The 16,859-nt window shown below is 37.0% G+C and overlaps 1 protein-coding gene across 2 annotated transcripts; it reads right to left on the bottom strand.

Moving 5' to 3' along the window:
• Positions 1 to 461: 461 nt before the first annotated feature.
• PHF6 (PHD finger protein 6) lies at positions 462 to 16,466 on the bottom strand (the record flags this gene model as incomplete). 2 transcript variants are annotated; one of them, XM_079541931.1, is made up of 9 exons in its annotated part: positions 462 to 591; positions 1,222 to 1,355; positions 2,133 to 2,237; positions 3,228 to 3,371; positions 3,551 to 3,714; positions 12,918 to 12,961; positions 13,274 to 13,407; positions 16,022 to 16,123; positions 16,329 to 16,466. In XM_079541931.1, 9 exons carry the CDS (start codon positions 16,464 to 16,466, stop codon positions 462 to 464), a joined length of 1,095 nt encoding a protein of 364 aa, XP_079398057.1. The 2 variants fall into 2 exon arrangements, with proteins under 2 accessions (XP_079398057.1, XP_079398056.1); XM_079541930.1 differs by having other exon boundaries at positions 3,551 to 3,717.
• Between the last annotated feature and the right edge of the window lie 393 nt (positions 16,467 to 16,859).

Below are 16,859 nucleotides of genomic sequence, written 5' to 3' on the forward strand. Positions count from 1 at the left end.
TTACTGAAGGCTCACACACATGAACGTTTCAGGCAGTTCAATGAAATTTCTAACAGAGCTGGGTAGTAAAAAGTTACTAACCCTTTTCTGATTTTAGAAAACAATTTAAAAGAATTAGTAGTTATGATGTCTTAGCCATTCCCAGTTCTATAACTCTGTCCCTTGAACCTGTTTAAAAAATGATGAAAAGAATGGTAAATTTAAAATCGTACAGAAAAGCATTTCGCAGCTTTGATATCACATCTACATTAGCAATAGAAATGAGGACCTCCTTTCTTATACTGTTACAAAGTCAGCTGGATTTAAAAAAAACAACAAATCCTCCCCATTTTTCTATAGTGTGCCAATAAAAAATACTTATCTGCATACACTAGATTTAAATACTTCACTGCAATAAACTACGTTAAATGGATACTGCGATTCAGTCTCGGTAATAGATCTGTCAGGGGTAACTTCCATACCTAGTTTCCATTGAGCTGCTGCTGAGGAATGTCGTTATGGTCAGTGCCTGATTTCCCACGGCTTTTGCTTTCTCTTTCTTCATCCTCTTCATCTCTTTCGTCATTTCCACTATGGTTTTTACAATAGAGTCTAGCACAATGAAAGAAACAGTGAGGGTTTTTGCTGAAAATATCAGAGATGCTCTGCTCTCAGTTAGTTTTGAGAAGTACTACAAGGAAATTGGTAACTCACGTCATGTTTTTCAGCCAAGAATCAGTTAAACAGAAAGAAAATAAGGCTGAGAAAAGACTAGCCAACAGAACTTGGATCAATTCTCATCTTGAAAAACTGCTGCTACACTGCTCACAGAATGCCCTCTTGTGGGCATCAGAAACTCAACCACAGGAAGTAATGGAAGTCAGGGGATCCAAGTGAAGCCAAAGTAAAGTTACAAAACGTATCCATGTGGAGAAATCTAACTTAGATTATCCAGGGCTTCCATAACAGAATGAGTCAATTAATTAAGGAGGAAAATACCTTAAGTCCAATCATTGTTTTTTCTCAATTTGTATATTACTACAGAACTACAGAAATTTGAATTCAGCAGCCTAATTGAAATATTTCCTATAGTTAACAGTTCCTTAATAACAGATACATAGAGATATATTTAAAAATAATACATCTGACGTCAAGTTGGGCAGAAGTGCCATGCAATATTTTCACTCGCATTACAGACTCAAGATTTACACAGCTCCAGACAAGATTTACACAGCTCCTTACTTATAAATTCCTCGTGACATATTCTCGATGTATTTAGCTTTGTCTTCTACTCCACAGTGGTAATGGTACGTTTTTATGCAGGCTTTAATTTCACACCCAATAGTAGCACCAGGCTGGCTGCAAAGCGTGCATTTCTGTTTAGGAAGAAGAAAAGAAGGGCATTGCTCAGCCTTTCCACCTCTTAACATTCTGTTTACATTCAGTTTAGTGTTCCTCATGTTTACAGCAACTATTTTGGAGCACAGTAATTTCTCTGGCACATCATCCTTCCAATAAAGTTGGAATCAAAGATGTTGTAAAACAAACCTACTAAAAACATGAACGCTCAGATCTACCTGTCCACTGCACCGAAAACTGCCACACACAGCTTCATTGCAGTACTGCTGCATTTCCAAGTATTATTTTATTACCAGTTTAGTATTTTGATACTATTTTTTTTCAACTGACAACATTACTAGGTTTTGCTTCCCCCCCCCCTTTTTTTTTTCCCTCACTTTTATTAAAGTTACAGACTTTCTTAAAATGCAATGTGACATTTTGTCTAAGGTCTTAACACTTCCACATATTAAAATATCAAATCAGTTGGAAAGAAGTCACTGCAATGATGGATTCTCTAAGCCTATCTGTAGTTTTACAGACCTCTACTACCAACTTTACTTTTATTCTCTTACAGTACAGGAAGGCTAATACTCATTTACAAATGTACACCACCATAACAAACCCTAAGTAGCCCAACCACCACTAATTATAAAGGTGATTCCAATCTGGGTAGCTATGCCAGAAGTAATAACACATCTCAATTTTGTATGAAGAAGTAAATAGAAAAGGTTGTTTCACAAAAGGAAGTAGGCAGACCTGTATACACCTCAGTAGAATCAGCAATATATTCTCTACATTCTCCAGATACATACCATTCTTTTTCCTCTCTTGATTTCCTGAAGTACAGTTTTGATATCAAAATCACCAAACTCTGCCCTTGATGTTGTTGTTAGCTGGACAGTGCCAGAAGAAAACAACTGTAAAACAAATAAGTCCAAAATATTCTCAGGTTACCAAACATGGCTAAAAAATTACGTGCACGACTCACAGAAGGGGACGTTCTGCAGTCAGTTATCTCAGGCTAAAAACCATCAGCATGGTGAGTGTTCTGTCTGATGGACCCACCTGACTGCTTTAACTACATTTGCTACTTCAGAGAGATGTATTTTAAAAGAAAAAGGAGTAGACAAAAAAATGCTGAAAATATAAAGGAATAAACAAGAAGCATCATTAAATATCACCACACATTTTAGGAGTATTCTGTTCCCTTCCCAAGACTGCTGGGGAACGCCAGCTCTCTGTTCAGTTAAGGTGGCTATAGGAAGAGCACAAATATATGGACTGCCCACTGCATTTATCCTGAAGTAAAACAGAAACTGCTGAGGCCATCCTGCAAGGCCCTACTTCTTTCATAGAGCTAATTCTGTGAAAGACAGCACTATTTGCTCAAGTGCACTGAAATTAGCAAATTCCCTGCAAGATGACAGTTTTCCAAACGCAATCATCTAAAGGCAAGAATTTTCTAGAACTTCCACGTCCCACCCCCTGCTTGAGTCACACAGCCTGGATCCACTGTCAGAAAATTAAGTTCATTGATTCTTCCTGGATTTTGCCTGAATGCCTGTGGAGTAAAGGTGCTTGTACTGAATTTTTGGAGTGGACTCTTGGAGTTAATTATTTTTCCCTTTAAATGCCATGTATGCATTTTGACACTCGCAGAACATTTTTAATATGCTAAAGAGCTTCCCTGAACTAATTCCATCTCTGAGCCCGCAGCCAACTTTTATCCATATTGCCTGCAGTGAAAATAAATGAATTGCACATTTCACAACACTTCAGTGCTTAAAGAGACCATCAGCAAGACAACATTCACGCATAATTACATGTAAAGATACTGTATTAAAACCCAAAACAGCAATTCAGATAACATTCATAATAAACTGATTAACAACAATGCTGTTACTCACCATGCACTTATAGTGTGCTGCAGCCTTTTTGGCATTAAATATATGAAGCTTTCCTCTAGCTTCATTTTCTTCTTCACCTGCATGACAGAATCCACATTTAGGTTTTGTATCACTGGGGCTGCTTCTGTGGGGAGACCTGTCTCTCTGAAAGAAAAACATTTTACTAAAATATACTGCTGGGTTATAAATAAGGTTGCAATTTTAAAAGCCTGTGGCCACCAGCTGGAGGCTCAGACAAATGCAAATTTTAATTAAAATGATATTCACAAAGAAGAAACACACAAATGCTCTCATCTAAGAAGTTGAGCGTATTTACTGCTTACATAGGAACTGCTTTCTATTTCGTCTGTGCCATGTGAAGATGTGGATCTAGTGTCTTCTGATTGCCCTTTTAAATTTGTTTTTCTTGGCTTTCCCTTACGACCCCTCCTTTTTCCTTTGGGAGGTGAAGGCTCCAATTCATGTTCGTTGATACTTTCTTCTAAATCTGCTTTAAAAGTTAGAAAACATCATCAAAAAATAATAATAACTGTAATTCTCAAAAATATCACATGAACCAGAACCAAAAACAGATAAGGAAAAAAAAAACCAACAACCTGTACTTTCCTTATTTTGGTCAGAAATTAAAATAGTAACCTTTTCACACTTATTACAAACGTGCAAGATCCTGGAAACACCATTTACTTTGTTTATGTTCGTATGTATGTATTATGTTCATATCATGAGCATTATGTTAAAAAGATCCAAAGCTGTGTCACGTTTGAGAAAGCTTTAACCTTGCTTACAAATTCTACTTTCAGGACCAACACACAGCCTCAGTGCTTATTTCCATCTTCACTGAAAATATGACCAACAGATGTCAATCCATAGTGCAAAACAATTTTAATTTTGTTTTTAAAGATGCACACGTTCAGTATAAATTGTACCTGATCTTATGCCAGCAGATCTAAGTAACACTTCTCTCCTTGCCTTATTAACTGGTGTATTTCGATTTAAGAAAAAGTCACACATTTTGGCTAAAATATTAACCAGCTGTAGAACTGGAAGGTATTTTGCCTCTATGAGACACATCTAATATTTCATTTTAGTTGCAGAACATTTTTGCATCTACACCTAAAAAGCCAGTTTACAGAAAACCATGGATGATTTAACCACCAAAATAGAGTGTTTATGGACCATTAAGAATATAAGAAAGCATGTTTTGAATACAGATATACCAAAGAAGTCTGACGAACTCCTTTGAAAATGCCAGACCAACTGCTGAATTGCTACACAGAACCGTCTGGCATTACAGCAGTGCACTGCTGATTTTTAAGATGCATACAGTCAACACAGATCAACCCTGCAAACTTCCCAAGGTTGCTTCAACTACGATCTAATTAAGCCACACCTGATATTAATAACTAGCTCTACCTTCTTGCTAGCAACATCTCTACTAATCCAGCTCACAGGAACAGTTTTTCCTTCTAATAAGCAACATCCACCTCTGCTCAAACTACAAAGTTATTTCAGTAACTCACTTGAAGAAAAATGCATATACTCTGCTATATAGATCTCAAAATCCAAGCCACAAACATCATCATGATCCCGAAAATGGAAGGAAGACCTCATCAGAAGATCTGGAATCTCTCTACTATACATTAATGGGACATGTATCTGTTGTGATACTACCATTAAGTATTGCGGTGGCACTTACCACCGATATTTCTTAGTCTCAACAAACAGAACATCTTACTCTAAGAGCTGCTTCACCAGAACTCCTATTTCTTATCGACTAGCACATAAAAATCAGATCACATTTTCTCTAGCTCATGATTAACAGTGAATCAACCGCACAAAAGGTCGAAGTCAAAGCTCTGAAATATATTCCAAAGCCAGAAAATTTTAGCAGCAGAAAACCAAAGTCTTGCATCCGAGTGCATCCTACTCAGCTTAGTCTATCACATTTCTTGCTAAACGCAGAAGTAACTACAGCTTCTTGCACAGCAAAGAAAACCAAATGCATCACAACATGTTACGGTGAAATGTAATTCCCCAAAAGCACTGTGCAGTCGTGTGGTTAGAAGGAGGCAAAGATTTGAGAAGAAATTCATACAAGCCTTCAAATTATTTTGGCTTAAATCTCCAGATCAATCAGCTATATAGACATATCCCCAAGTGACGACTAAAATACATAAATGCATCTACTACAACTTTCCTATGCTTCAGTATGCATCCTACTTTACACTGAGATTGCAAGAGTACCGCCATTTATTTCAGTCTGAAAAGGAAAGAATATGTGATGGCAGGGATTATTTAGTGAATTTACCATCTAAACTTACTTTTCATTTAACATTACCTACTAAATTCTTAAAGCAACATTGTGCTATTTAAATATCCTACCTCTTGATTGCACATAGCAAGTTTTACTACAACCTAAGAAGTTCTTCCAAAGAAAATAACTCCATCTTGTCTCTCATCATAGATAAGAACTTCCCCCTAATGTATTAAAAACGTCAGTCTTTTGCACAGGTGGCTCCTTGTTGAAAAGAATCATAGACAAAAGTGACCATTAAATTGTTGAGCCTTTAAGTAACATCAGCATATGAAAAGTTAGAAATATTCCTTCCAAAATCAGAGATTTCGCTACTGCGTTCCATGAAATGGAATGCAGTCCCTTAACCAACATTATTTTTTTAATCCAGAATCCTGTCAACCATAACACACTTAGTCCACATTTTTTTCCTAAGCATTAAAGCATACTCTGAACCCTGCATACTCACACTCTCACAACTGGAAATGAACATTAACTGCAAAAGTACAAGCAAATAGGAAAGTCAGTTTCATGTAAGAAATGCCACAGCCCCCTTACAGAGTAAGTTCTCAAGTGCAATTTTTAATCTGTAAGTAAAATATTAAAATTTAACAAGTAAACATGCTGTATTTTTAAAGGATGTTTCCAGTGTAACAAAAATCCACCACAATTTCACAGCTTTCCTCTAAGAAGAATCCCTTTCCTGTCCTCAAAACTGCTAATCCCCAAAATGTTGAGAATTCACTGAAGTCCAGACACTTGATCCAAGTCAGTGCAATTCCTTGTGGAGTCAGGTCTCTATGTGACATGGAGCTATGGATTAACACCACTGAAATGTGACCATCTGCACTACATCACTCTGCAACACCACAGAACTTTAAAGTTTCTCCTTTTTAACAGTGCTACGAGCTGGTGTAACAGTACCAAGGACAAAGAAAATTGTAACCAGCTTTAAAATACACCTGCCTGGGACGTCCTTTACTGTTTCAATAAGCAGTATGGTTCGTGCCCTATCCCTCCCCTCAAGCCCACTGCCAGCTTACCCAGTTTCCCTGGCATCTGATGGTTGGGTGTTTCCAACTTCTCATGTCAGCTTGAACTAAGGAAAACACAAAAAGTTGTTCAACTCCTCCCTCACCAGATGAAGTTTCACGATGGACATCACCCAAGCTCTGAATCCCCTGACTCTCTAAGTATTCTTCAACTGCCCCCATCCCATATCCCAATGCTGCATTGATTTTTAAAATCACCACGATATCCTCAATACAAGTTTATACGAACTCTTCAAAGCAGGTATCCTGTGAGCTTTCTGCAGAAGTCCCTGAACAACGCGTCTGAAAAAACAAGCTTAATATGCAATGTGCTCTCAGGAGGGTGTAAAGGGTTAGAAATCAAGAGGAAATATTTTATGTTCTCAAAAGCATCTAAGAACATGATACTGTAAACTCAGATGAGCAGGGAGATGAGTAACAACAAGCCCCACATTTGCATTTTAGGAATCTATGAGCAGTACAAAGTACCACAAAAAGAAGATGAACAAACTTCTGTACTTTATAAACTGTTAACATGGAGACTGAGCTTTAGAAAGTCAAAGATTTCTCTTTTGATCTGACTAGAGGGAAAAGGGATCAAGATGCTTTGCTGCTTAAAATAAAGCTTGACAAGAAGTGGAGATACTACTTATCCCACTCATCTATTCTTTATTACTTGAGCTTGAAATAAACCCGGAATCATCCTTTTCCAAAATCTAGGTTAAAGCAAACTAACACACAGCATTAAATGACTTAAAGGCTGTGAAATAACAAAGAAAAAGAGAATGTGTCCAACAAGGGCTAATGATGCTCTCTGTACCTCCTACATTATCTGAAACAATGGACTAAGTGAGCCAGAAGCAAAGGGTCTAAGGGTGTACAAGGAAGGTAAACAGAACTGACTGGAGAAAGACATCTGCAAGTAGGACTGTCCACACAGGTAGGACTGTCCATACAAAGAAGTCAAATTGCAGAATACAGAAGCACCTTAAATGTGCCGCTATGTAAACAAGAAAACATTCTGGAAGTTTCCCAGAGCATTTGTGATATGAGAAGTCCTGAATTACAGGGAACAAAATCAAGCTTGCTGGACTTTTAGAAGAGAAACAGAAGGTCAGAAAAAGGAAAAAAATGTATTTCAGCACATTAAGGTAAGAGATCCTTAAAAATACGGCTGAGAAAGAACGAATCATGTCTGACAACAATTATGTTTAATTGAAATGTCAAAAAACCTAGAAACATTATTGTCTCAGTAGACAGTAATAAAAAATGTGAGTACATCTCTAAGCATTAATAAGAACCAGAGGCTTCCATATTTGCAAGCAAATAGAGAATCAAGTGAACAGGCCCTGAAGTAGCAGTCACTAATATTAGAAAACGATGTGAAATCAAGTATCTAAATGCTGAGTACAATTTCTATTTTCTTTTTGAACATGGAAAGGGACAAGCGTTATGTCAATCATATCTAAATTCGAGAAAACAGGGGTGAAGCAGAAAAACAAGTTAACCCTTAGGTCACCAACACCACATTTTTCAAAGTATCAGATTCCTCAAGGAACTGATGATCCCTGTTCAAAAGCTACTTTTGACTCAACAGTACCTATGTTACAAAGAACTTGAGATTATTTCTTCAATGAAATGCTTTTAACATAGAAAATGAATAAAATAGTCCTTTACAAACATAAACGTTCTTTCAAGCAAACAGCTACCGACAAAAGACAGCAGACTGATAATATATTATCTACATAATCAAAAAGCTTACAATAACTGGTCTGGTGAACCTTTCAAACATCAGTCAGCTGACCAAGTTTCTATTTGGATAATGTCCCGCCTAGGTAAGAAGCAGAATTACAATGTAAACATCACAGCACAGCTCCACAGACAGTATAAACCATTTACCTTACTTTCTGATTTTTTCCTTTTCCATTAGCTACATGGTTTTATTTAGGACAGCACCACAGTGATGTTCCCTCAAAATACCTAATTAGTCTACAATGGACTGAATATGTGGTTAATTTATTATCTGGATCAATCCTTCTTGTCCTAACACTGTACATGCATTTGATGCCATACTCAGAGCAGCTCCTTACCACAGACAATAAGGCTGAGTCAGTGGAGCTTAGAAAGAAACTGTAACCACCCACCAGCAGAGCTGAAAGGACAGCAAACTGCAATGCTACAGAAGCTTTTACACCTGGCTGCATTGGCACCTACAGCGGAAGGCAAGCTTATGCTATGAACAGTGTTAAAGAAAACGCAACTATGAAGAAACAAAGATTAAGGCATCCCATGGTGAATCAAAATGTTACCCAGTCACAATGCCACCAGGTCTGCGATGTTTCTCCTACCAGCCTCTGGCTTCAACAGTACTTTGAAAAAGGGATTGGTTTGATACTGAACTTCTAACCAGGTCAGACACAGGAATATTATCCTGACCACACCTACTATGCAAAAAGATAAGCACAGATTTCAGTTTGAGCTTTAGAATGAGATAAAAAGGGTGCTGAGACATGGCGCGTCCTTATTTCTATCATGGAAACCTAATTCCCCAAGGCTTTGTGTACAGCTACAATAGGAATCACCGACATTATTTTCTGACCCAGCAGCTCCCAAGGGTCCGTTTTAGACATTAACAACAGGCAGTCACATGGCTGCCTTCCTTATTCTTCATTAGGAGGGAACGGATCAAACAGAAGAATGAAATGATGTTCTTCTCTTAATTAATATTAAACTAGTCTGGATCAGCTGAACTTGTTTTAAATACAGAAGGACCAGGGCAGCCCCACCTGCAGGGAACTGAATAGAAGACAGCAATTTTAAAATTTCGATGATTATTTCTAGTAAACCGAAATAAATTCAATAATAAATAAAAATAAATAAATAAAATTCAATAATTTAAATAAAAATTGAAATAAATTCCAATAAACAGCCCCAAAGCTTTACTCTTATAAAAAAATGAACTGTACCAAAAGGGACAGCAATTTGACTAAGAACGAGCTGTGATAGGTTGAAAGCACTGGCACAGTCTCCCATAATTTGTTAGGCACTGGAAACTTAGAAGGCTTGCTTAGCTTACGAATAAAGTATTTGAGTGCAGGTCAGGTCAGTTATATTGGTAAGCAGCAAGATAAAAATCTCGACATGCAGACACAAAACCAGCAGCTTGGTCTGCTCTGCCGTGTCCTCAATTTCATCAGCCTCACAGCCACGAACAAAGAGAGCACCTCACTGCTATTCTTTTACCAGCTAGGGGGAACACGGCACAAATGAATTACTTGAAATGTGCAGAAGAGTAAATGCGATGTATTTTTCCTGTCCTGTGTCACCTGAAGGCTGGGCTGTACAGATAAATCAGACAAAGCTAACAACTGTTGAATCTGATAACGAATGTAAAGCAGGCTGCTTTGCTGCCACGTTTGTCACTTTGATATTCCAAAAAACAGAAGGTACTTCACAGCTCCTCAAAATTAAAGGGAAATGAACTCCTGTCGCTCATTAATTTTGTCTTGATGAGTAGGGAGATACTGAGTCCGATGAATTCCTGCTCCACTTGAACTTCATTGTAGCAATAAATAATAATTAAGAGGTCCTTTCTGTTAGGTTTTAACCTGGTAAGCTTAATTCCAACATAGGTCCTTCATCTGAACTTCCGAATAGCCTCAGGAAATTTTCTTTAACAGGCATTAAATGAGCAGCAGATTTTTAAATTATTATTTTTTAAAATAAATTGGAAATAAAAAACAAGTAATAATTTGAAGAACTAAAAATCTTAAGAAAAGGTATATCAGAACTCTGACTCGAGCTAGGATGCTAAAAGGAGCGCTTGCTTTTGAGGGCAGGGACAGAAAAATCCTGCTATTAGGCAGCAGTGCAACCTACAGGAAGAGAAAAGCAAACCAAAACCAAATCTGTTCCACGCTGCATCAAACCCAACAATCCTAAAAACTCTTCCAACATCCCCCAACAGAGGTGACATAAAAAAAAAATAATCAGACTAACAATTAAATGCAGGAACAGAGAGCAAGGGATAAAAACACAGACGTTCTACATTGACCAAGCATCCCAAAGCAATAAGCTTCCATTAGAAAGTGTCCCTGTGCACCCAAACCTGAGTGACATAAATATTGACGAGCTTCAACTACTCTGTCACAGAAAACTGCTGTAAGCAAGGATTCATAAGAAAGAAACATAAAACAAGAGAAAAAAAAGGTGCTACCTTAGCATCTTGTATCCCTGGCTGGTCTATTCACTTTTCTGTGCAAGCCTTTTCTGGCTTCACAAACCACTATTCTTTCACATTTACATTCCTCTCTGATATGCACATTTCTCTCAAGAAACAAACCAACAAAGCACAAACACAAAGCTAATCTGACTGCCATCCTGCATCTTCCAGCTACCACCTCACTGAGCAAAATTCATCAACTGCTCATTAAGAAACAAAGCCTCCAAGGTCCCTTCTTAAACTCTGAAAACCATCCCATACACTTCTCTATCTTGTAGAGCTAATTAGTTTTACTTTCTTTAATTTAGTGGAGGTTCAGCACAACCCCCCCCTGCTTGTGCCATTATAAAATCTACTACTAATAGTCTTGTATGGGTGTAGCACCAGAACAGTATGTGCTAAGGAGAGAGCTGTTGGGGAAAGGGCGTTGGGCTACCAGCACAGATATGAAATAAAACAAAAGAACCCCTGTGAAGTACAACTGCACATTTCTAGAAGCATAAAGCATAACGGAGCTAAATATTTTAGGCACAAAAAGTTATAGCACAGTTAAATTCTAGCTAAGATACCACTGCGCTCCTTGGACTCAGGATGATGTTCACTACTCCTGGTTTTCCTCTCAGTCTGACTCTTTCTGGATGGACCTGTCCGATGTTTAGAAGCTGCCATCACCAACACATAAGAAAAAACCCAACACAATGCCTCTGCAGTAACTTTTCCCATGTCTTCTCAGACAGATGTATGCATAGCCATAAAAGCCTCTGCACTTAGGGAATAACACAGTAGAATTGGAGATAACCATTTCTGAACACTTTTAAAAGCCCAAGTTCTGATCCTGCACAAGCTGTAGTCCTGCAAAGAGCTCCAAGCAGAAAAAAACAATGTCTTGTGACTATGGGCTCCATGTATTTTTCAATAGGTTCCAGTGTGAGCCATTAGTCATAAGCACAAAATTTAAATATTTAATTATTAAACATGAAATACATTTAAATATCACAAAGAGAATGGTATCTCTCTCCTTGGATTCAAACGTCTTCCATATTCTGTATGGAAAACAAAACTGTGACACCCATTATATTACTATGCTATTTATGGTGCTTTTCTTTTTTAAACCCACCAATGGCAAAATCAGAACAAAGAGCATTTAAAAAACAAGCAAACTGATATTTAAGCAGACAAAAAAAAAAAAATCAATTTTACTTTGGAATTTTCTATTGCTTTCAGTATTGCAGGAACAGTGATGCAACACCAAAAGCTCACAATTAGTGCTGCACATAAGAATAAGAGCAGAAGAATACATCATCCTAAGTATGCATTTGGCAGACAGAAATGGAATTTGTGAAATTTTGTCTGCTCTCAATACACAGCAATAAGCTCCTCACTACTTAAATCTGTGACATTTCTATTGAAAGTAACACAAAAGTGAACTAAGAAATGCTTGCTCACCCAAATTAGATATAGCAGAAAACAAACAGGTGGGGAAAAAAAAAAAGGCCTGAACACAAAATTGCAAAATTAGTTCAGAATGTAGCAGACCATAAAGTTTGTCTATTTTTGTGGCATATCACCCCTTGCACACTTCACTGCTCTTCTATGCAAAGACACGCAGCTATGAATGCATACAGCTTTTTTTTTTTAATCAAAATTGAACAGAAACACATCTGTCAGTGATCTGATCATAAACCCTTTTATTTAATACCGGGCTCTTCTCATTTGAAGAACTGGATCTAATAGCTCAAAATATTGTGGAAAAAATAGGAATGTTAGCAATAGAAAAGATGAGCTGTTACCTGACAAGCTCCTCGCATTTCAGATGTGGATACTGTGAATACTGAACTACAAATATAAGCCAACTTCTTCCTACAAGGGAATGCATTTTTTCTACCCATCCTTTATTCTATCAGAACATGGTATATCTGCACAACACCCTGCCATTTAGTTTTTGGGTTTCCTCTCCACCTTAATCAATAATTTTTAGAAAAATACAGAAATCAGGCTTCCAAAGTCATTATTTCTCAATAAATAAACAAATAAATAATAAAAAAAATCTAAATTTTACTGAAAACATTTGTATTTTCCAGAAGAATTAAATATAACCGAAGTATCTTTCTACAATGGGAAAAATTTATATTGAATAATTTTACCTTCAGAGTTATGCGTAGTTTTCTTGTGTTTTCGACATAAAATCCTATAAACAAAGTAGTTGAAAACTGTCAAGTCAGTCACGATTCACAGATTATTTACTTATATTTTAAATTTAAATGCCAGTACATTTTTCTCCCACTTGTAAGACTCACTGACATACAAATCTTTCAGTGAAAAAGTGCTTTCATAGCACATCACTTTCTGAATGCCACAATCATCATCAGAATATTTCTGCAACAGTTTTAAGTTCTGAGTGTTGGTTGGTTGCTCTTTATTTAACAAACAAACAAACAAAAACAACGAGGAATGTGAAATATAAATACAAAAGGAAAGATAACAAATAAAGAATAGTTACATGTAAATGCCTTGTGAGGGTTTCTCTCTTATCTGAGCTTTATCATGCAGAGCACAGTAGTAGTGATATGTCTTGTGGCATGTTTTCACATCACAACCAATGGTTGCTCCAGGACAGTGGCATAAGGAACACATCTGTAAAGACACAAAAGCACAACTCGTGTTACTGTTGGCTCAGTACTTCTGAGTTTAAAAAGAAGACTGATACTCCATGTGTCCCCCCTGGTGACAGAACAAAAGAGGTCATGGACAGCAATATTTTAGTGCATATTGCTGAGTATTCTGCTCTCCTTTCTAACTCTTCCAGCTTTCGGCTGTTTTTCTTCATTTATTTTAAAATTAAGCAAAAATTTGTTCCTTTTATGCAACAGTACAATCATCAGGATATATGAATTACCAGTCCAATGATAAAAATAAGTTATTTACTTTTGTAGAAAATTATGTACTTCACAGAGGTGACACCTTATGTTTGGGTCATCTCTACTTATTCTTCTGCAAGCACTCAATTTGCAGTCAGACTCCAGTTCTTATCCAATTTGAAATGGTATTTTATGTCATAAATTTGAAATATTTTAATAGCTGATCAAAGCCTTTTTATAGAAGCCTAGGTTAAAATCAACCTCATTTGATCGACTTCAGCTTGTGCTTCATTATTTTTATACACGGACTGGTGTAAAAGGAAACTTCCTTCTCATAAATGCATGAACAAAACAGACCACAGGAGTTGTTATGTTGAATTATTAGCCTATTTAACCTGAGGGTAATATAACACTTATTCAGTTGGTACCAATCGTGTTGTCCAAATGGCCACTGCCAACAGATTGATCAATCAAGTTACATCAAGTATATGTGAAATCTGATGAGCTGAAAAATAGGTGATCTCTTGAAAAAAATCCTCCCATGCATAACTAAGAGACAACAATAATTCCATCAGTGCATTCTGTTCCCTAATTAATGAGTTTTTAAGAGTGCCCTATCCAGGTTTGAACTTAGAAGGGTTTCTCAGACAGGACTTTGTTACCACAGAAATACTCCAAAGAAATCACTCCAAAAATGAACACGCCTCAACCTTCAGCACAGACCTGGCTGTCAGCTGCAGCACCTACTGAAGGAGGGCAACTACATCACATCTGTTTGCAGACACATTTAGTACAGGCTAGCAAAATAATTACATATCACAATGCAATACTGAGATAATTTTGCTTCAATGAGTTCCCAAATAAAAATACGGGGTAGAACAGGAAAAGCAGACCTTAGCAGCACAGTTGGGCTGCCTAAACATAAGCATTGAACTTTACGTTTCCTAACAAGTCAGGGGTGGGGAGGGGATGAAGAATTCCTCCTGAGAGTGATTCAGAGCTATAGATTTCTGGTGGCTGCAGACAGAGATAAAGCACAGCTACCTGGAACATCCGAGTTAAGACAAAATTAGTCTGTATGTTCCCTCCACACAGGTAACATCTCAGAACTGCAAATCGATTTAAGTTGTTCAGCTGCTTGCAGAAAACATGGATATGATTGAAGTGTGCTCCAAGAACATATGCAGCTGCTGTGTTGGTGAACGTGCACAGAGAGATTAAGAGGCACAAAGAGATCACCAATGATATCAAAACAAACATCCTTAAAAAAAGATTAAGAGTCCCAAGAGCCAAAGTTTCCTTGTGATCTGCACTTTTATTTACTACTGTGTTCTTTCCAAGTCCCTAATCATGAACTGAATAACTCGTGAACGCTTGTTTCTTTGTGCTTCATCTGATTAGAGCAAATAAAGTTGTAGGTGTTGGAAAAGATAGAAATGAGACACTAGATGAAATATCAGACTATTACAGAATTGTGGTCCTACAGAGATACTTAGGACTATTCTTAGTCCAAAAACTGGTAAATACGTCAGAGAGACTTAAACTGAGGAGTGAATTGATCATCTATAGAAGCATTCTGAAAAAGAACCAGACATTTCTCAAACACAAACAGTAAATTCTAAAAATAAAATACATGACTAGCTGCTGGAGAATTAATTCTGAACAATTCTCTTCCCACTTCTGATGAATTTGGTAGAGCTGCAGTCATTGCTGTACCGATGCACCTCTAAACACTGATATCCACAGGCACTGACTTATATTAAGTCAGTATAAAAGGAATCCAAAAAAGTATATTTAGTAGTTAAAATCTATCATCAAAGCCAAATAATGGTAAAGGCACGATATTACCCTTACTAGGTCCTCAGAACGTGGGTTTCATTGTTAAATCTAGCAGAAAATATTAAATAGAAATGGTTGAGTTTGAAATATAAGTATAGGGAATGTTATTTCTTATATTCAGTCCATTAAAAGAAAAAAATTGGCATATTCTGAAAATGAGTTTTCAGATTTGCTTGGAAAACAAATGCACAACTGCTCTGACAAAAAAAGAGGTTGTAAAAATAGAATTTCTGAACCTACAGCTCCATGATTAAGTTACAACTGTAAAAATAATAATTGACATGAGAGCAGACTTGACTGGAATAAACTACTTTTGATGCTTTCTTAAAGATTCTTCAACCATTATTTAGATTTCATTTCAATCTGAGTACCATCAGATCCACTGATTTTTTTTTCCCTCTAATACACTTCATCATCACCTTTGGTAAGCTGTGCATTTCCTCAGAGCCCAAAGAAACAACACATGATAAAACACTGCACAGTTTCACAGTCCACTCTCTGGGAGGTCGGCAAATCCTCCCTTCGTTTTCAAGGGCTCAAAACAGACTTACCAGTTTAGTGCCTCTCTTGATTTCTTTCTGAATATCCTCAATAGAGAATCCACCAAGACTCTCATTATCAGTGTGTGAAGATACCAGCGCAGATGAGAACAGCTACAATTACAGAAACAAAACTTATTGTAAGTATTTACATCACCTAGAACATTTACACATTTGACAAACACCGAAGCTTCAAATTAGAGTGCTTAATCATCTCCCCAATGCCACAGCTGATTGATTTTGAGTATTATCTAAAGATGTGTTTGTTGTCTTCTACTGGTTCATGACATTCATTTCCTTTTTCCTACGGGTTACTTACCATACATTTGTGATGTGCTGCCACCTTCTGGTTTTCTGACATCAATAATTGTCCACATTCATTATCTTTATTAGATCTACAAAAACCACACTTCCTTTGTCTTGACGAGACTTTTTTCTGTCCAACTGAGCTTGTCATGATTTTAAATGCTCTTAGAATGCCACTTTAATCCTCTCAATGCTACAGAAAAAAAAGCGTAATCAGCATGTTAGCATCAGCACAGGGCAATTTAGCTTACAGTTTTATAAATACAAGATCGGTCGCTTGAAACTGATCTACACCTCTTTAGCTTTCAGTTTACACTACTAAAATACACCCAAATCAATGTGCACTGGGCTGAGGCAGCAGTTGGCTATTTGGAAAGAAACTGAAGCAGCAAATGGATTTAATTCTTTAAGCAAAAGGTTTGAACGTTAAAATAAAACTATGGACACACGGGAACCTTTGGGGAAAAAGAAATACATTGAAAATATATCAAAAATGGCAGTTGTAAGGGGGGAGGAGTTAGTTAATAGCTAAATAGAATAATTA

Source organism: Tetrao urogallus (assembly GCF_951394365.1).
Source record: "Tetrao urogallus genome assembly, chromosome: 13".
NCBI lineage: Eukaryota > Metazoa > Chordata > Aves > Galliformes > Phasianidae > Tetrao > Tetrao urogallus.